We start from the raw sequence: 21,655 nt of genomic DNA, 5'->3' as shown, positions 1-21,655 counted from the left end.
TAATGTCTCCCCCAAACCCCTACCTACCCAGAACCTCAGAATGTGACTTTTGGAAACAGGGCCTTCACAGATGAGACCAACTTACAATAAAGTTGTAATGGATTAGGGTGGGCCCTAAACCAATGACTGGTATCCTTATAAGAACAGAAAAGAGAGACATCTAGACACACAGGGGAAAGACTAGGCAAAAGCAGATACAGGAGGAAGACGAGGTCAAGATGGAGACAGAGAATGCATGAATGCAGCAATAAGCCAAGGAGCACTCCAAAAGTGTGAGAGAGTAAAGTTCTACTGTTTTCAGCCACCCAGTCTGAGGCAGCCCTAGCTGTCTACTGCATTCCCCATTTCCTGACTTACTGTATCTGACTTCCTGGAGACACAGCTGGGCATCCATCTGTGCTTTACGTGCACGTCATCTGAGCCTGATGCTTCATTATATGCTCCATAAAGGTAGAGAATTTTGTTTTGTTCACCACTTATATTCCCAGCAGCTGGCAGTGCTTAGCATGTGGTCAGCTGCTAAAAATAGGTGTTGAATGCAAGAATGAACATGCACTGATGTTCAGGAACTACTAGTGCCGTGGTCAGTGGTCAGGACAATTAACTCGTCTTTTTTTTTTTTTTTTTTTTTTTTTTGAGAGAGAGAGAGAGAGAGAGAGCAAAGCAGGGGACAGGGACAGAGGGAGAGAGAAACAGAATCTTAAGCAGGCCCCATGCTCAGCACCGAACCCAACGTGGAACTCAAACTTGAACCGTGAAATCATGACCTGAGCCAAAATCAAGAGCCACCCAGGGGTCCCTCCTTGTCTTTTCTTTCTTAAGCAACATGAATACTCAATGAGATAATATGAATCAAGGATTTAACACTATCTGGCTTATTGTAGGCACCCAATAAACATCAACTTGGTGGGCAGTGGGAGTCTTTAAAGAGGACACAGAAACTAGCATATGCTAGGAGTTTTCTAAGAATGATGTTCACTGTGACAAAGGCCCATCATGCTCAGCAATGGAAAAACATAAGAAACTTGAAACCCTTCTCCCCTTTGTTAACTGGTCCTTTGATTCTATTTCCTCAAACTCTCAAATCTCTCCACTTCCTGCCCTGGTTCAGATGTGATTTCTCTGGACCACCACCAACACTGGAGACACAGGTCTCCAAGGCCAAGGCCATTTCCCAGTGATCCAGCACTCCCTCCTCATACCACTGTGCGTGCTCGCAGGATACGTGTACACATCTGGGAGACCCACATCCCCAGAGCCAATGCTCCTGACCCCTCTCCTGCCCCTCCCCCACTCACTAGACCGCCCTTTGCAAGTCACTGTGTGACCATCACTCACTGCCCTGTGCCCTGAGAGATGAACTTCCTCCACGCCTCTCTCTGCCTAGCAAGCTTCTGCTTATCCTTTGAACACAGCCCAAACAGCACCTCCTCTTTGAAGCTTTTCACGTGTCTCTAGGCAACGGGATGTCACCATCTGTACAGTGGTTCACAGTGTGAGCTTTGGAGCCAGGTTGCCTGCCTTCAAATCCTGGCTCTGCCCTCTTCGTAGCTACATGGCTTTAGGTAAGTCATTTAACTCTCTAAATTCTCCTGAGTCTCACCTGTAAAATGAGGATAATTACAGTACCTTCTGGGGGGGCTGCCTGAGGACTTTGATAATGGAAGGAAATGTATATCAAGCAAGTGTCCATTAATGTACATTAACGTGGACTATCGTTACTGATGTTGAGGCCCCCAGGGTGTGGTTGAGTCCACAGCCTCTCCTGGCAGAGCCTCCCATGGGTCTACAGGTTATACGTGGGGCTCAGTAAATGCTGACTGAAGGGGCTGTCTGCCAGTAAGGCCATGGAGATGGTCCAAGGAAATAAGCCAGTATTCTGCCATCCCCACTCATGGTCTAGAAAGGTTGCCTGTGGCCCTGGGCTTCCTCCTTTCTCACCAGAATGCTGAAATCCCTTCCTCCCAAAGCAGGCTTCCAGGGAGGTTCCTGACAACTGGGAAGATATCCCTAGTGGTCTGACAACACTTCTCCCACAAACCACTTCATGGCCAATCTCAAAAGTAACCATACAAAATAAGCCCTGAAGTATTAAGGGATAACGCCTGCAACTTGCTTCCAGAAAAAAAAAAAAGTATCAAGATGGAAGAAGAGAATGATAAGGCAAATGTGTGAAATGTTCACAATTGTGAACCGTGTTGGCAACTCTCCTGTATGTTTGATATTATTTCAAAACAGAAAATGAACACAAAAGGAGAGACTAACAAGATCTATCAACTCAGAACCAACAGCCTTGTCCCACTAACCCCCGCCTTCTCACGTCCCTCAAGGGGAAGTTCGTGTTACCCCATCACTGACTTCAAGGCTGGCTGCAATTCTTTTGCCCGTCCTAAGTCACACTCTGCACAGCAGATCGCACGGTCTCAAAGCCCCAGCTCTCCCACTTAATAGGGAAGTCCTGGCTGAGCATTTAAGCTCTCAGAGGCCATTTCTCTACCAGCAGGGTGGAGTTACTGGGAGCCATGCTACCTGCCCCAAAAGCCTGTTTCAACAGCGAAATCCAGGAAGGCAGTGTGTGGGCTGTAGGACACAGACTCTAGATAAGGTGTCTGTGATGTGCAGCAGTCACTCTGCTCAGAGCTGAAGAGACACGGCCCTGGCCTGCCCTCTCGGGCCTGCTGTCTAGGGGAGAGGCTGGTTCTAAATCAGATAATCCCATTAATAAGTGTCGAATTACAAATCATGCTGAGTGCTGAAGCAATAATGTACGGTGGTCTGAGAATGTAACAAGGGTCCCAGGCCCGACCTTGTCTGGAGGGGAGTAAAGAAAGGCTTCTCTGAGGAAGCGATGTTTGAGCTGACAGCTAGCTAGACAAAGAGTAGGTTACAGCACACTAAAATCCCACAAGAGTAGGGAAGTATATAAACCAAATTGTTAACAGAGATCTCAAGTTAAATGATACCATTAGGAAGGAACAGGCCAAATCAAGGTAGGGGACATTTATCAGAACAAATGACCTGGTTTCTCCAAAAATCAAGGTCATGGGGAAAAAATGCTTTGAAGGGAGAGGGGTGCAGGGAAGGGAGTCTATCAGAGAATTAAAACCTTAAGAGTAATTAAAAAAAATTTTAAGTTTATTTATTCATTTTGAGAGACAGAGAGAGCAAGCAAGGGAGGGGCAGAGAGAGAGAGAGAGAGAGAGAGAGAGAGAGAGAGAAGAGAGAGAGAGAGAGGGAGAATCCCAAGAAGACTCTGCACTGTCAGTACAGAGCCTGATATAGGACTCAAACCCATGAACCACGAGATCATGACCTGAACCAAAACCAGGAGCTGGATGCTCAACCAACTGAGCCACCCAGGCACCCCTTAAAGAGTAATTTTTAAGAAATGTAATACATGGACCTTATCAGGATGATGATTTGAATAAACCAACTATAAAAGCCATTTTTGAGACAAATGGGGAAACTTAATATGGACTGGGCAATAGTAGACATTAATGAATCGTTAATTTTGTTAGGTGTGATAGTGCCATAGTTGTTACATTTAATTTTCAATGTTTATTTTTGAGAGAGAGAGAGAGAGAGAGAGAGAGAGAGAGAGAGAGAGCGCACTCGAGTCAGGGAGGGGCAAAGAGAGAAGGAGACACAGAATCCAAAGCAGGTTCCAGGCTCTAAGCTGTCAGCACTGAGACTGATGCGGGGCTTGAACCCACAACCCGTGAGATCATGACCTCAGCCAAAGTTGGACACTTAACCGACTGAGCCACCAAGGCATCCCCAAAGTTGTTACCTTAAAAAAAAGCCTGTTAGCAGATATTTATATGTAAACTCACATGTTGTCTGGGGAACAGATGAAACAGGTACTAAGCTAAGTGGAAAGTACATGGGGATTCATTTTACTATTCTCCCTACTTTTGTGTATCTTTAAAAATTTCTATCATAAAAGTTAAGAAAAAAACAGAGGTACACTCCAAAGAATTAGACATGCTCTGAGCTGTCTGGGATTTTTGCAATGGTCAGAAAAATCAACTGTCATCAAGCACAAAGCCGTCTTCCACAATGTCACATCTAATGACTCCACAAATTTTAGTGTGTTAGACCAACCACAGTGAAACCAATTCCCTTCTGATGGGCATTTAGGTTCTTTCCAACTTTTCCGTACAGCAATTGAATCTAGTTCCTGATGCTTCAATTCTAATGACCATCCCTTCCCATTCTTGTTCCCTCAACCCACCCACCCAAGTCACTGGAATAAGTAGCTCGTGGTACCAGTGTGGATCTCTCTATCATAAAGGATGTCCAGACTCTGGCATTACCTGCTCCAGTGACCTCTAAGGGAGCCAATGCCTCTGGACAATTCAAATTTGGCCTCAGAAGGAGTCAGGTCCCAAGTAAGTGCCACTTGGAGGTAGGAGGCAGCACACACTGAGGGGGCTAAGAGGGAGCACTAGGAGTTTTCTGGCCAGGGCAGAAGGCACTTCAACAGCCCTTACCCAGCCCAAGATGGGTCCCAGGCTGGTTCCCTGCTGCAGATGGGGCCCCTCAGGTCTGGGAAGGTATCAGAGTTCCCTCCTTATTCCCCTCCAGTGCTTTTCCCACTCTGGGTTCCCATTCCTTTCAAACACAGCCAGGGGGCACCATTTTGACCTAACTAAATGGCATTGATTTTTTTCAAAACAGTAATACCTAGGTTTAGCAAAGCTGCTGGGAAGCAGGCACTCTCCCACACCACTGGTGGAAGTGCAAACAGGTGCAACCTTTCAGGAATTAACCAGTGATATGCAAAGTTCTCAAAATTATACCCTGTGACCAACAATTTCACTTTAGGAATTTATTCCCATGACCATACTTTTAATTATTTATTTATTTTAAAAAATTTTTAAACATTTATTTTTGAGAGAGAGAGACAGACACACAGAGCATGAGCAGGGGAGTGGCAGAGAGAGAGGAAGACACAGAATCCAAAGCAGGCTCCAGGCTCCGAGCTGTCAGCACAGAGCCCAACGTGGGGCTCGAACTCACAAACCATGAGATCATGACCTGAGCCAAAGTCGGATACTTAACCAACTGAGCCACCCAGGCACCCCCCACAGCGCTATTGAAAATCAAATGGTACATGAGAGGGGCTCCTGGGAAGCTCAGTCAGTTGAGCGTCTGACTTCTGCTCAGGTCATGATGTCACAGTCTGTGAGTTCAAGCCCCGTGTCCAGCTCTGTGCTGACAGCTCAGAGCCTGGAGTCTGCTTCAGATGCTGTGTCTCCCTCTATCTCTCTGCCCCTCCCCTACTCGTGCTTTCTCTCTGTCTCTCAAAAATAAATAAATATGAAAAATTTTTTTAAAAATCAAATGGTACACGAGAAATGCCTCAAAGGACAAGGGAGAAATGGATGAAAGAGCTGTGTTGTATAAATAAACAAATGGAATATTACTTAGCAAGAAAAAGGAATAAACTCCTAATAGCTATAACATGGATGCATCTCAAACATATTATGCTACGGAGAAAAAGGCAGACAGAAAAGAGTACGTATGTGTAACTCTATGTATATCAAACTCTAGGAAAGACAAATACAATCCAGAGAGACAAACAGTAGATGGCTTGCCTAGGGCTGGGAGCAGGATGGACTGAGTGACTGAGGAGGGGCACAGAGGAGCTTTCTAGCTCAATGGCAATGTTGTACATCTTTTCTTCTTAAGATTCTGTTTTTAAGTTTATTGGGGCAATTGGGTGGCTTGGTCGGTTAAGCGACTCTTGATTTCGGCTCAGGTCAAGATCTCATGGCTCGTGGGTTCAAGCCCCACATCAGGCTCTGTGTTGCTGGTATGGAGCCTGCTTAGGATTCTCTCTCTCTCCTCTCTCTCTGGCCCTCCCCTGCTTGTGCATGTGCTCGCTCACTCTCTCTCCCTCTCAAAATAAGTAAATAAACGTAAAAAAAAAAAATTTTTTTTTACGTTTATTTGTTTATTTAAGCATTCTCTCTCTATCCAATGGGGGCGGGGTGCTCAAACTGATGACCCAGAGATCAAGAGCCACGTGCTCCACCAACTGAGCCAGCTAGGTGCTCTGGCAATATTCTGTATCTTGAACATGGTGGTAGTTACATGAATGCACACATTTATCAAAACTCACTATACACTGTAAACTGTATGCACACTTAAGATCTGTACATTGTACCATAGGTATAGCTATCTGGGTGGCTCAGTCAGTTGAGTGTCCAGCTTCGGGTCAGGTCATGGTCTTACGGTCTGTGAGTTCGAGCCTCGCATGGGGCTCTGTGCTGACAGCTCAGAGCCTGGAGCCTGCTCCCGATTCTGTGTCTCCTCTCTCTGCCCCTTCCCAGCTTGCACGCTCTCTCAAAAATAAATAAACATTAAAAAATTTAAAAAAAAGATCTGTACATTGTACTCTAGATTATAACTCAGTTTTAGAAAATGAATAAGCATTCCACCTAAATATCCAACAAGAAGATGAGCCAATCAAATCCTGGTGTATCCACACAAGAAAACGTGATGCATGATACTGTAGAAAAGTAGTTAATGACGTAGAAAGCTATTTGGTATATACAGTGAAAGAAAAAATTAAGTTATAGAACCATAATATATATTTAGATAGAAAATGACCAAAAAGAAATAGTCCGTCCATTCATTCAATAAAAACGTATTGAGTATCTACTATATACCTTCATAATTACCATGAACAGAAAAGCCAAAAAAAAAAAAAAAATCCCTTCTGGTCACAGAGCTTCTGTTCATTGGTTTCACAGAAAATATTTAAATTATTAAAATATACACATTAAAAAATCAAATGGTACAGCACAGTATAAAGTACACTACTTGTGTTCGAACACACAAACACACACCATATTTGTGTTTGTTTACACATGGAACAACTTTGGAAGGATTCACAAGAAGCTGGAATTGGTGGCACCTTTGAGAGAAAAACTCACAGAATGAGACAGGGTGGAAGAAAGCCTATTTACTACCTACCCTTTCATATAGTTGGTTTTTTTTTTTTTTTACCATGTTCTCATATTACCTATTCTAAATAAGCACAATTGCCTGTTTCTAATTTTTTTTTTTTTTTTTTTTTTGCTGGTGTCCAATAGCCAGGATTTCGGTGAAGAATGATACAGAAATGCATGAAATGAACAGTGTTTTGAGGCAAGGTATTTTCCACTTTTACTAAAAAAAAAAAAAAAAAGCAAAAACAAAATAAAACTGTATCATGATAACATGCACACAAAGGAACAGAAGAATCTAAACCAAAATATCAACAGAAATGACTTCCAAATGGTGAGACTAACTTTCTTTGCTTGTATTTATTTTTGCAGTTTCCTAAGCAAACAAGCAAAACGAAAACGAAAACAAAAAATCAAAAACAACCCACCCCAGTCTGTGTGTGTGTTTAATAACTTTTAAAAAAACAAAAAGAGAGAAAACAGCAGACCCAGTGTCACCTCTTTCTGCCAGGTGCTCAGATACTCCAGACAATCATTGGCTGTACTCCCTTTACCCAAGGGGCAGTGTGGTTTAGAAAGACAAAGAAGAAGTCAAGGGCAAGGGCACAGGGCCAGCTCAAGGCCTTAAATGTCCTCTCCTTACTTAGCATACGCTTCCCCAGCCAACCAGGGTGCCTGCCAACCCCCTTCTCCACCTCAAAATCAAGGCCCCAAAGGCCCATACCCATGTATTTTCTCCTGGGACACCTGGGAGGCAGGTGGGGCAGGGATCACACTATCCTGAGGTGCAGATGAAAGGAAGCCTGCAAGATAACTTGCATCTTCCACAGATAAGGTGCACAGAGACCAAGTCTCAGGTGAGCACTGTGGGCACACTGAGCACTTCTGTTGTCTAAGACCAGAGGGGCTCATGAGAAAACATCCAGTTCTGATTCACTTTTGTCCCCAAGCTTCCTATAGAACACAAGTCGGGATACTGGAATCTGGGTGTCTTAAAGCGGGATGCCACCATGAATGACGTCTCATCCAGCCCCCCAACCTCATTTCTCACTCCATCTCCTGTCTTCTGCATACAACCCCAGGGGTAGCCCAGATCACCCTTACAAGTGGGACTGTAGGAAACCCCTCCTTATACTAAAAGCCTCACCCTTCCCTCCAGAAAGGGGCCCTGCGGGCCAGCTGCTTAGGGTCTCCCTTGAAGACCACAACCATAAGGCAGCCTTGTCAGTAGGCAAGGGCTTGTCGAAACCAGCCATTTGGGGTTTGAGAGGCTTGAATGACACATTTCTGGAATTGAGCTGGGCAGACACGTTCTGTCACCAGTGTCTAGAACATTTTCTTATTGATAGATCTGGTTTTATCTCATGATTTGGGAAGAACTGTCCCTTCAGTGTGCAGAAACCCAAAAGGAGGGCAAGAGAATAGAAAAGCCAATTATGGGGTGACCTAGTCAAATTGTGGAGCATGGGCTTGGGTCAACACTTTTTATGAAGAGTCAAATGTTCAACCGTGCAGTGGAGAAATTTGAGGAATTCAGGAAGAAGAGCGAGAAGGAAAAATATTGATGTTGGAAGTGCAAAATAAAAGGATGTGAAAGCTTTAGAAGCCATTAGAAAACAATGTGGCTTTAATCCAGGGGTGGCAGACCGAGCTGGGGTGAGATTCTGTCGTGTCCAGCTGTCAGAGTTCAGGCAAGAGAAGACGGCCCAGAGGGGTCTCTACTCTGCCCTGGCAGGTCAGAACACCATCATGTCCACCCCAGGGAGAGGCAACAGCAAAGGCCAAATCACTTCAAGGTGAAAACCACCATACACAAGTGAGGTGCCAGAGCCAAATAAGGAAGGCTCTGGCCTGGCAATCAGCCCTTCCAATGCCCAAAGCAAGGCCAGAGCCCATGGCTCCTGGCTTCTCAGGGTGGCTTAAAGAAAATCCAACTTACAGAGTCATTGTAACACCGACTAAAGCCAGAGCCTACAATGCCACGGATGGAAGATCCTTGACTCCCCTGCCTTGTATTTCCAATCTTTGTTAAAATCGACGTTTTTGCAAATGAATCTACGGTCAAGCTCTGATACAATGATCTATTCGCTCTCAACAGAGTTACTCATACCCTCTGAGTCTTGTAGTTTCCCATCTGTAAAACAGGGTCAATCCCAGCACTAGGGCAGATATGAGAAGTGAGATAATACATGGAGACATGCTTGGCACACTGCGGGCATCAGGAAGTGCTCAATAAATAGTAGCCGCTAACATTATCATCGCTAAATGTCACTTTTGTTGGTGGTGTTTAGGAAGATCTTTGTATACATTCAATCACAAATCAGTAAAAATGTCCTTGATCAGTCTACTGGTTCAAGAAATGTGTTCTCACACAGCTCAAGTTCTCTAAGTGTGGAAGGAAGCAAGCTTCAGGAAGCAGCTGATTGCTCTGCAGATCTGGAGCAGGGCAAGGAGACCCCCAAGGTGCCACATGACCCCAATCCTAGGAGGAGGTGAACAGGATGAAGGAGGGAACCTCTAGCATGCAGGCTCCCAGGAGCCCCGGAAGATAAAGCTACCAGGTCAAAACAAGTAGAGCTTGTCCACATGGTTTTGAGAGCGTGGGATCTTAAATTTTAAAGCTTAAAATTTTATTTTAAAGCTAATTTTAAACTTAAGGTGGATTCACCTTTTGGGGGGGAGAGGGGAAGGAGGCTCTCGGCTTTAATCTGAATATTCATGAGGGCATATACCTGGTCACCAGAAAACATCACCAACAGTCTCACTGTCCCCACTGGCCACAGTGATCATCTGTGATCATGTTCTCCTTCCGTCATGTTCAATGAAGAAGTTCAAGGGCACAGGTGTTACAAGTAAGAAATCTGATTCCCCTGTACTGGCTGGCAGCCCTTCGCCCCAACAGAAAGTAGCTGGAGAAAGGGGTTCCAAGTTTGCTCTAGAAGAAGCAATAGGGCAGGAAAGATGATGAAGGGAGCAATTTAAGTCTGAGCATGGGATAAAGGTGGCCTCAGAGGGAGACACTTCTCTAGAGCGATCTGGAAGGAAGGAGGGTTCCATGGCTGCTTAGATTTTGCCGAGGGCACCTAGCTTCTGGGTCCCAGGTACGTGACTTTTGGCAAACTGAGGCCTCTCCCAGCCTCAACCCCATCATCATCCAATGGCCCAAAGGGATAATGATCCTTGTCTTTTTTTTTTTTTTTTTTAATTTTTTTTTCAACGTTTATTTATTTTTGGGACAGAGAGAGACAGAGCATGAACGGGGGAGGGGCAGAGAGAGAGGGAGACACAGAATCGGAAACAGGCTCCAGGCTCTGAGCCATCAGCCCAGAGCCCGATGCGGGGCTCGAACTCCCGGACCGCGAGATCGTGACCTGGCTGAAGTCGGACGCCTAACCGACTGCGCCACCCAGGCGCCCCAATGATCCTTGTCTTAATCAGGACTACCTGTCACACTTGTGAAGCGTTCACAAAGTGGTCACAAACCCCAAGCCTTACTCTGCATACACGCTATGTGAAAGGGACTATCAGTTTCGCATTCAGCTTCCACTCAGCAATCGGTAAGTGTGAGGGCACAATTCCTGTCATGTGCCTACCACAGTTCTTAGGTCCTCTCATCACTCCTAACATTCCTATCAAATTCACCCCCCAGGTTACAGAAAAGGAAACTAAAGAAGATTCATTGTTTTCACCACTCCACTCAGATCAGGGAGGCTCCATTCTAGATACGGACACCTGGCACTGAACAAGACAGGCACAGGACTATTCTTGCAGAACGTACATTCTAGTGTAGGGGAAAAGGTAATAAACAGGCAATAATTCCAGATGCTGGTAAATACTATAAAGGAAACAAAACAGGATGCTTTGATAGACACAGAGGAATAGTATTAGGGAAAGGCAGACTTCAAATAAAGGGAACAGCCAGTGCAAAGGCCCTGAGACACAAAATGAGCTCGACTTACTAAAGGAAGAGAAAGGAGGCCAATGTGGGAAGGCCAATGTAGGAGACAAGAGATGAGAGCAGGTGGGGCCCAACTATGTCAGATATTACAGGTACAGGTAAGAACTGGGAATTTTACTGAAAGCAATGGGATGACAGTGGAGGTCTTTAAGCAGGGAACTGACATGATCTAAGTTCTGGTGGTGGTGGGAAGAATGGATGATGGAAGCCAGGTTCAAAGAAGTTTAGAGAGGTCATACAAGCAGCTCAGGGTTTCACCGCCATAACTAGTGTGCATCTGACACCACCGTTCATTTCCACAGTGTCACATTTTACACACTATAGTGTAATGCTATTCTGGAATGGCACATCTGACAAAGTGGGGCTTCCACTAGCTCGGTGATCCAGCCTTGCTTCCTGCATCAGTCAACTGAGCATAACCACGCCCGGGTCGATGATGACAGTTCAACGGCACACACACAAACACGCTTTGTGTTTATCTGGGAACATTTGACAAACAACAGTGTCTACTGTGAGCCAGACACGCACAAAATTGTTCTACAGTGTTAGAAATGTAGTACTAGAATAGATGTTGACTAAAAAATTACTCTGGGAAAAATGAAAGGCCAGCCCTCATTCCTTAAGAAAGGTGAGGCTGGTATGGCTGCTGGGTTCCCCTTAGCCCTCACTTTTCTCTGCAAACTCTCCATAAAACCAAATTGTCTCAAGAAGCATCTGGGGCGCCTGGGTGGCTCAGTCGATTAAGCGTCCAACTCTTGGTTTCGGCTCAGGTCATGATCTTGAGGTTTGTAAGTTCGAGCACTGCTTCAGGCTGTCATCCACTGTGAGTACAGAGCCCGCTTTGGATCTTCTGTCCCCCTCTCTCTCTGCCCCTCCCCTGCTCACATACAAGCTCTCTCAAAAAAATAAACATTAAAAAAAAAAAGCATCTGCTTCTTTGAACAGAGAGTGGAAATAAAGGAAGAAAATAGTTAATATGGGGGGGGGGCATTTACATTATAAACCAAAGGAACCTGGGATTGCCCTGATAAGACCAGCTTCAAGGTCACAGAGGACCCTAGGCATCAACCCCTGAGTTTTCCATTTCTATCCTGTAAAGCCTCGACAAAGCTCTTCTCCCTCTGAGGCAGGCAGCCCAACAGGAAACTAAGAGCGATATGGCTTGGGTGAGGCACAATTAATGGGGGACCGCCCGCCCCTGCTCCTCTGAGTGGCTGGAGGGGTGTTCAGAACACTCATACAAAAGACTGGGGATTCTCAGGTGAGAATCAACCAACTGAGCTGGTTGAGTTTATACTGCTTTCAGAAATCCTTCCTGCTAGAAAGGGACAAATTATACCAGTCATTGCTCCCAAGCTATGAGGAGAACTGATAACCACTCAATCTTATGATCAACAAGGAAACCCAATTTCCATGGCAGTTCTTCCTAGTTCATTTAGCCACTACCTCCAGAAAAGGACCAGGACTATACTGCCTGGCCTACCAACCCACTATCTCTGCCTTCTAACACTTTAAGACCTAGATTTCTTCTCCAGATGCTCAGAATGTGTGGCACCTTGGCCATTCTGCTCCAGGGAGAAGACCAAAAAAGCTACAGCCTGGGTAACCAACACAAGACAGAGATAGACTAACAGGTACAGGCAAAAGAAAAAAATATTAATTTGGCTGGAAGACAGCCACTCCCTAATGAGGGGGCAAAAAACAACAACCCTGAATATCTGGTGACTTTGTAAGGAGAACTCCACAGACACTAGGTGCAAATGTACTACCTGCTGTGTAGGGACCCAGGTACCCCACTAGGAAGACCTCTACTTCCCTATATTGGGTTGAATTGTATCCACCCCCTTCCCACCAAATTCATGTCCACCTAGGAAATAGGGTCTTTTCAGATGTAATCAGTTAAATTAAAATACTGTATTAAAGGAGACCTTATTCCAATGACTGGTGTCCTTATAAGGAGAAAAAACAAACATAGAACGCTGTGTGACAACCAACTCAGAGTTTGGAACGAGGCATCTACAAGCCAAGAAAGGCCAGGGATCAGAATGACTCTGCCAACACTTTGACTTTGGACTTGTAGCCTCCAGAATTGTGAGAGAACACATTCCTATTGTTTTAAGTCCTCTCCTCAAGGCAACCCTAGAGAACCAATATACTCCTCTATTTCACACCTGTTTCCCAAACCACCCTTCTCAGTCTCAGCCCAAAGACAGAAGGCAAGACACACAGGCCCTTGCCTCAGTGGCCATCAGCACTTCCTTTGAGGTGAGGGGAGGGCAGGGATCCCATTTCAGCTGCCCCCAGAGGCAAACTGGCAGGGGAGTGTTTGTTTTCTCCTCACAGCCTCCCAGTTTTGTCGCCTCTCATTTAGACTGGTTTTTTTTTTAAAGTTTACTCAGTTCCATCCTAGAGACTTGTGGGGTTTTTTTGTTTTTGTTTTTGTTTTTGTTTTTGAGGGAGACATAACTTCTATATACCTTACACTTTCGCTTACCTAACATTTCTTTCTACTGAGTCACAACTTCTACTATCTTAAAAGGAACTGTTAGGTCATTACAATCAATGGGAAATCAGCATCATTTGTCCTATGCAGAACTTGCTAGATTTTCATTTTTAAATTTCACATTAAAATGAATACACAATAATTGTTTCTTTTAAAGGTACCATTTAAAATAATCTCTTGTGGCAATACTATGGGAAATATAGCTTTAAGGACTACAGTCGCGATCTCTGAGTTCCTAACCAGTAAACCAGTTAAAGCTTTCCAATCTCCAGTTTCTCCCCCACAATTTTCCGGAGAAGGCTAAGGGCAGGAAGAAAGCAAGGCCATCAGGAGATCCAGTACCTACAAGGGACGACCGGAGGACATCGAATCGAGACCCAAAGGCACTTTAAATACCCAGCCACACAACCGCGGCAGGGAGGAACTGACCTTCTCGCGCAGGGTGCAGTGGACGTCTGAGGCGACGCGCCCTTCCCACCACGGTTCATCCATCATCGGGTATGCAGCACAGAGATCCGACGCTACCGGGCTCTCAGGGCGCACCCTGCGTGGACACGGGCAACTTGAGCAGCCGCAGCACGCCTCCCCGGCTCGGACCCGCGGCATCCCTATTCTCGCTCGTCCCCGGCCAGGGCCCGAATGGGCGCCCCTTCCTACCCCGCTGAGAGGAGCCGGTGGTCGCCTCCGGTCCCAGCCAAGGGTGCGGTGCCCCCTTGCCCTCTGCTCGAGGGAGCCGGGGCCACCTGGAACTCTGCAACAACTTGCAGAATTTTTATCTTCCTTTTTGCAAAAGTTGCGCAGAAAGTTGCCGACTCCGCTAGCTCACCCAAGGCTGGAGCTCCGGCAGCGGCCACCGGCTCGCCGTCCCCAACTCCTCCCCCGCCGCCCAGCCTTTGTCCTGCTCCCACATCCTGCCCTCGAGCCGGGGCGAAAACTCACGCATCCCTCTTCGGGCGTGGGGGGCTGCGGGTGCCAGGCCCCTCTCAGGGCCAAGCCGGCGGTGCCCTCGGGTGACTGCACGCGGCTCGGCGCGCGCGCGCGGGGCGCCCCACGCTCTCGACGTTAGCCCCCGCAGCCCCGCTCGCCCTCGTCGCCGCCGCGCCCCTGCTTGCGCTCGGGTCCCGCCGCGGCTCGCAGCCTCCCGGCCGCCGGGGGCCTCCCTCCCTCGCTGGGGGAATTGGGGGCCGGGCCACGCGCATGCGCCGGCGGCCCGCACCCCGTGGGGCGGGGGGCTGGGAATTGGAGTCTTTCTTTCGCCGGCGCTGGCTCCGCTTCCTGCCCGCCCGCCTCCCCCGCTTGGGTGGAAAGCTTCCTCTCACCTTCGCGGAGGCTCTGGGTGGCCTCCTGGGCTCCTCGCCGGCTTCCGCGGGGAGCTCAGGGACCGCAGCGCCACCTGCGCGCACCACGCGTGAAGAGCGCGGGCAGGATGCCCCCAGAAAGTTCTGTCTCCCGCGTGCGCTGCTGTGGCCAATTTTACGTCGGTTCCACCTGTTTTTTCTTTCTTAATTCTTCTTCTTCTTCTTCTTTTTTTTTAAAACTCGTCTCGAGATGGGGAGGTAGATTTCTAAACGGACAATTCCCACGAACGCTCCAGAAAAGCCGCTCTTGGTTACCCACGAGTCCTGAATTCAAAAGGAGGCTCAGTGAATCAACTGGTATTTATTGTGTTCCTGCAGAGTGTAGATCTGCGTCTTGGAGTGGTGGAAAACCAACGGTACCGTGGATGGAAAGCATTGTCTTTTTAATTCAGCTGATTGTTTTCGGAAAGGCACTCCCTTTAATCAGCTGATCTATTGGCACCACAGTGGGCTGTCCTCTTGGCTGATGGTTTTTTTGTGATACTTTTTGAGATTCGCAGACTTGTTTCAAACCCACCTACAAACTGGATAATTTTTGCCAAGTTCCTCACATGTTCTAAGACGGGGAACCCTCTTGTGTAAAATGGGAATAAAAATTGCACCAGCCTGTTGAAGATACTGTATTATTAAAGAAGATAATTCGTGTGAAGTGATAATTGCCATGTCAGGTATAAAAAGAACACTCAATAAATAGCCACCACTAAAGCGCCTTTAGTTTCTGACTGGTTTCCTGAAAGCACATACCCACCTGGAAAAAAATTTTAAAGTCAGCTTTGACAAGCTTCAACTGAAGTTTAAGAGCAATTTTAATGTAAAATATATATAGTGTATAATACGTATATTATACAGTATATATACTCTTGTAAAAGTGTGAAATACCTAGGAATAAAGTTACTGAGAAATAAAGGCTTTTAATGAAGACATTATAAAAGTTGAAACATAATAAGAAAGTCTTGAAGAAATAGAAGGTGAAAATACCAACTTTACCCAAATTTAGTCCTTTAATAAAATTCTAATGATTGTGGGTAGATGAGGCTGGAAAAGATAACATGTAACACTTTCTGTAACATTCAAATGGAAGAATATCCATGAGAAAATCTAAGAATTTTAAATTTTAAAAATGGAGGAGATAGACCTATATTACCAAATCTTAAAACATATTGCTAACCTGGGGTGCCTGGCTGGCTCAGTCGGAAGAGTATGCAACTCTTGATCTTGGGTTCATGAGTTCAAGCCCCACGTCGAGTGTAAAGATTAATTTAAAAAAAAACCCAATAAAACATAAATTAAAAAAAACATATTGCTAAGGTATAATTATAATAGTGTGGTGTCAATACAAGAGTGGATGGATAACCATCAGTGGAATAACTGAAGTCTAGAAACGTATACAACATACTTAAAATCCAATCTTAGGATAAATGTGGCATTTCACTTTTGTGTGGAAAAGGATAAATTCTTCATTAAATTAGGCTGAGGAAATTAGTTAATTTGGGGGTAAAAGTAAAACTAGAGATTTATTTCAGTCATCATTCAAATAAATATAAGAACCTGTCAAATGACAAAACTAAAATAGTGATGCCTGGGTGACTCAGTCAGTTGAGCGTTCAGCTCAGGTCATGATCTCACCGTTCCTGAGTCTGAGCCCCCGCATTGGACTTGACCACTTCAGATCCTCTGTCTGCCCCACCCTCTCTGCCCTTCCCCCGCTCATGCATGCATGTTCTCTCAAAAATGAATAAACATTTATAATAAATGAATAAACATATATAATATATATACATGTACTATATATTATATATACATATATATTATATACATACATACCTGCCAAATGACAAACCAAAACAATTTAGTAACAAGTCTGATGTCCTTTATTCAAGGGAACACAGTCCATGGATTGGGAGAGTGCAGTGTCTCACCAGCAGTGGAGACCTCTTCCAGAGGGATTTTGGGCAAGAACAAGTTTTATAGAATGTTAGAAGAGGTAATGCAGAAGCAAGGCATGACTCATTAAGAGGTTAGAGATTTCCTTATAAGGCTAGCAGGTCCTATTTCCTAAGGTAAGGTAAACTAGCTAAAGCTAACTTGGAGATGTGTGATTGGTGTATATTAGGTTTCCTTGCCAGGTGTTTCCAGAAAAATGCAGAATGACTTAGGTTTAGATTTGTGATGTGGCACAGACTACTAGGGTGGCCTCCGTTTTAGGGGTCCCTATATAAATTAGCTTTATCAAGCCCAAAGAACTACAAACAACAACAAAATACAAGACAATTAAGAGAAAATATAGGTGCATTATTTCAGAAGAGAAAGCCCAGATATGAAGCACAGGAAGAAAGCCAAGGATGAGTATATATATTCGAGTAAATATGCAAGAGTTAGATATATCAGATGTCACAAAAAAGACAAATGACAGATTGGAGAAAATGTTTTTAACAAATGTGACAAAAGGTAGATCTTACTATCTGAACCTCTCATAAATGATTACCACATGAAACACATCAAAATTCAGAATTTCATGTATGCCATGAAAGAAGGAATTCAAAAGGATTAGTATCATTTTTAAAATGTTCATGCTGGGGCGCCTGGGTGGCTCAGTTGGTTAAGCATCCCACTTCGGCTCAGGTCAAGATCTCGCAGTTTACAGGTTCAAGCCCTGTGTTGGGCTCTGTGCTGACAGCTCAGAGCCTGACGCCTGCTTCGGATTCTGTGTCTCCTCTCTCTGCCCCTCCCCCACTTGTGCTCTATCTCTCTCTCTCTCAAAATAAATAAATAAATGTGAAAGAAAATCTTTAATGTTCGTACTCACTACAAACACATTAAAAAATTTTTTTAGAAACTTTGTGATACATCTTTGTTGAGGATTTTTAAAAACACAGCAGGCAAAAATTAAAAAATAAAATAAAATAAAATAAAATAAAATAAAATAAAATAAAATAAAATAAAATAAAATAAAATAAAATAAAATAGGGGCACCTGGGTGGCTCAGTTGGTTGAGCGTCCAACTTCGGCTCAGGTCATAATCTCACAGTTTGTGGGTTTGAGCCCCATGTCGGGCTCTGTGCTGACAGCTCAGAGCCTGGAGCCTGCTTCAGATTCTGTGTCTTCCTCCCTCAGCACCTCCCCCACTTGTGCTCTGTCTCTGTCTCTCAAAAATAAATAAACATGAAAAAAATTAAAAAAAAAATACAGCAGGCGAGGGGGGCCTGGGTAGCTCAGTAGGTAAAGCGTCTGACTCTTGATTTGGGTTCAGGTCATGATCTCATGGTTTGTGGAATCGAGCCCCAAGTCAGGCTCTGTGCTGACCGTGTAGAATCTGCTTGGGATTCTCTCCCTCTCCCTCTCTCTCTCTGTTCCTCCCTCACTCATGCTCTTTCTCAAAATAAATAAAAATTTAAAAAATCTGTACATAACATGCGAGTGCTTGCTTTGGCAGCACATATACTAAAATAGGAACAATGCAGAGAAGATTAGCATGGCCCTGTGTAAAGATGATATGTAAAAATATAACATGCAAGGTTGACAAGTATATGTTTGGGACAAGTATATGTTTGGTGTTGTTGGGAATATAATCCTATCTTACTAAAATATGGTCTTACTAAAATTTTTTAATATATCATTTGATCTAATTATTCCACTTTTGAAATTTCATTTTATTTTATTTTTTAATTAAATTTTTTTAACATTTATTTATTTTTGAGAGACAGAGAGAGACAGAGCACGAGTGGGGGAGGGACAGAGAGAGAGGGAGACGCAGAATCTGAAGCAGGTTCCAGGCTCTGAGCTGTCAGCAGAGGCCAACGTGGGGCCTGAACCCACGAACTGTGAGATCAAGACCTGAGCCAAAGTCGATGCTTAACCAGCTGAGCCACCCAGGCTCCCCTTTAATTATTTTTAAGCTTATTTATTTATTTTGAGAGAGAGAGACAGAGTGTGAGCGGGGAGGGGCAGAGAGAGAGGGAGACAGAGAACCCCAAGCAGGCTCCGAGCTGTCAGCACAGAGCCTAAAGTGGGGTTTGAACTCATGAACTGTGAGATAATGACCAAGAGTCATATGTTCAACTGACTGAGCCACTCAGGCACCCTTCTGGAAATTTATTTAAAAAAAAAAGCAGATGAGTATAATGATTTCTTTACAGGGGGTTTTATCACAATGCTTTTTTACTGTAGTGAACTATTAGAACAGGTACTGGTTAAATAATAAATCATGATTAGAACAGGACTGGTTAAACACACATGCAAAAGAAACTGAAGAATATTTATAAAAGTATTAACTATGCAATCAGTGGTAGGATTATGGAAAATTCTATTTTACTTTTTATTCTAAGATATCTGTATTTCTAACTTTTCTACAAGAAACATGCATTACTCTTATAATCAGAAAAAAAGTAAATGTTATTAAAATAAAATCACATGATAAAATTACTAGAGTGGCCTTCCATTGAATAACAACTCACAGGGGTGCCTGGGTGACTCAGTCAGTTAAGCATCCGACTTCAGCTCAGATCATGACCTTGCTTGCAGTTTGTGAGTTTGAGCCCTGCGTCAGGCTCTGTGCTGACAGCTCAGAGCCTGGAGCCTGCTTCGGATTCTCTGCCTCCATCTCTTTCTGTTCCTCCTCCGCTCTCACTCTGTCAGTCTCTCTGTCTCAAAAATAAATAAGGTTTAAAAAAAAATGACTCTCAGTATTGTTTTGCTTTTTGTTGTTGTTGCTGTTCTTTATTTTTTTAAGTTTACTTGTTTATTTATTTTGAGGGGGGGAGGAGCAGATAGAGGGAGGGAGAGAGAATTCCAAGCAAACTCCACACTGTTAGACACCCCAAGGTGGGGCTGGATCTCAAGAAAAGTGAGATCATGACCTGAGCCAAAAGCAAGAATTGAACACTTAACTGACTGAGCCACCCAGGTGTCCCTGTTCTTTATTTTTCATAGCAGTATTATAATATTTCTATGCAGGGTACATGAAGGGCTTTTATTATTCACTAATTTGGAGTCTCTCTTTTCCTAAAAACTTAAGCTCTCAGTTGTTAGCAGTTCTTTTTTTTTTTTAAATTAATTAATTTATTTATTTGAGAGAGAGAGAGAGCATACATGCATGCATGTGCAGGAGGGCAGAGAGAGGGAGAGAGAGGATCTCCAGCAAGTTCCACATTGTCAGTGCAGAGCCTGACGAAGGGCTCAAACTGTGAGATCGTGACCTGAGCCAAAATCAAGAGTCAGACACTTAACTGACTGAACCACCCAGGCACCCCTCAGTTATCAGGAGTTCTGACAAGTGAGAGAGAGAGGGAGGCAGAAAGTTGGCTTTTCTCCAGGAGTGATTTTCAAAAGATTCTAAAAACCATTCATAGTCTGCAGTCCTTTGTGTATCATTTCAAAGACTCTTGTTTTCCTAGTATCTCTGAAGAATAAAAATACATTGCACTGATGGTTTTGGTGGTGCATCGCTGTCCATAGGTAGAAATGATGTCAGTGCCCTTAGCCTCTTCTGGGGCCAGCAGGGGAACCGTGCAACTGAGTTCCCTTTCCCACCCCCTATACCCCACCCATGCCAAGAAGTATTCATTTGTTCACTCCTTCATTCATTCATTCAAAACCAAACCTTTATCAAGTGCTTACTATGAACCACTGAACCCCCTCCTACCCCCAATTTCTGAAGCTCACAGGCTAGAAACCAAAGATTTAGGGCAAGAGCATCATATCTACTGATAACTGGCCCATATATAAAATGAGGGCAAAAAAAACTTCTCTGACCTTTCCAATCTTCCTCAGAGGACAAATCAATCTAATATCATCACATGCTCAGTTTAACCTCCCTTTCTCTCTCTCTTTTTGTTTTCATATCATACAAGGTGTCATTTCACAAATATATACTATGGTGAAATGTATGTGTTCTCCCCCTGGTCCCAGGCCTCATTCTCCTCCCCAAGTATAACCCGTGCCTTATGTTTCCTTCTAGAAGTGATCTGTACATTTAATAACATAGACATTTATGCCTTTTTCCTCTCACATGGGTGGTAGCATATGGTATACATCCCTCTGCACCTTGTTATTTCCTTTTGGTTTCATGGCCGTGGCCATGGAGCTGCACAGTTATCCCATGTCCCAGGGAATGGATCCACTGTGAGATATGTAGCTGGTCTTCTTCTCCTGGACATTTAGGTTGTTTCCAACCTTTGCTGCCATAACTACCCTGCCCTGCAGTGGCAGAGGAGTCAGTGATATAAATTTTTCAAGCACTCTGTTTTTCATGAGGTATATACTTTGAGTGGTGTTTCCATTGGGTTTTAATGGTTTGCATTGCTTCATTTAGGACCCAAATCATGAAGGCTGGCTCTGTTTATGGGAACAGAAAGAAGCCATCTGGGCCATAAACCTTGAGACATAAGCTTTGTTTACCACTTTGGTCTTTAACCAGAAACCAAGCCAACGCCTTCAAACTGTTTCTAGCTGGGTGCTCTACATAGTCAGAAGGATGTTGGCCAAATCCTTCATGATCCTTAACTAGAAATTCTTGAGATACAACTCTACAGATTAGGTCTGAGAAGCAGGCAGGAAGAATAAAAAGGCAGCATTTTGCAAACAGAACTCAAAACCTAGGACATTTGTAAAGCTGGCCCATATCACTGTTTTTAATTAAAAAAAGAAAGGTAGGAGATCAAAAAGTAAAAAATAGATCTCCCTCTCAATGGAGGTCCGTTCATGGGTGTGTGATCTATGCAGTTGCACAGGCCTGTGATCAGAATGGCCTTGTGCTTGTTTTAACGCTCTACCATCACCACTTGAAATGCTTAAGAATTTTATCTTTGAATATGTGTTTGTAAATGAAGTCTGAGGGGACAGCGGAACATGCGCATGAGCCAACAAGACTGCTGTTCCTTGC

The 21,655-nt window shown here is 44.4% G+C and overlaps 1 protein-coding gene and 1 non-coding gene across 2 annotated transcripts in view; one reads left to right on the top strand and one right to left on the bottom strand.

Moving 5' to 3' along the window:
- The window catches only part of CCNJL (cyclin J like), a 58,214-nt gene extending 43,684 nt beyond the window's left edge, over positions 1-14,530 (bottom strand). Inside the window, exons 1-2 of the mRNA XM_043596856.1 lie at positions 14,357-14,530; positions 13,847-13,961 (exon numbers count right to left, since the gene is read on the bottom strand). Coding sequence (XP_043452791.1) covers positions 13,847-13,912 — 66 coding nt within the window. The 5' untranslated portion in view covers positions 13,913-13,961; positions 14,357-14,530. The remainder of the gene's footprint in view (positions 1-13,846; positions 13,962-14,356) is intronic.
- A 3,662-nt stretch (positions 14,531-18,192) lies between these two features.
- Positions 18,193-18,304, top strand: LOC122496506. The gene has a single exon (XR_006300837.1). It is a non-coding gene; the product is annotated as a U6 spliceosomal RNA (small nuclear RNA).
- Positions 18,305-21,655: the final 3,351 nt, after the last annotated feature.

This window comes from Prionailurus bengalensis, chromosome A1 (genome assembly GCF_016509475.1).
Source record: "Prionailurus bengalensis isolate Pbe53 chromosome A1, Fcat_Pben_1.1_paternal_pri, whole genome shotgun sequence".
NCBI lineage: Eukaryota > Metazoa > Chordata > Mammalia > Carnivora > Felidae > Prionailurus > Prionailurus bengalensis.
This window is presented reverse-complemented; position numbering and strand designations above follow the sequence as displayed.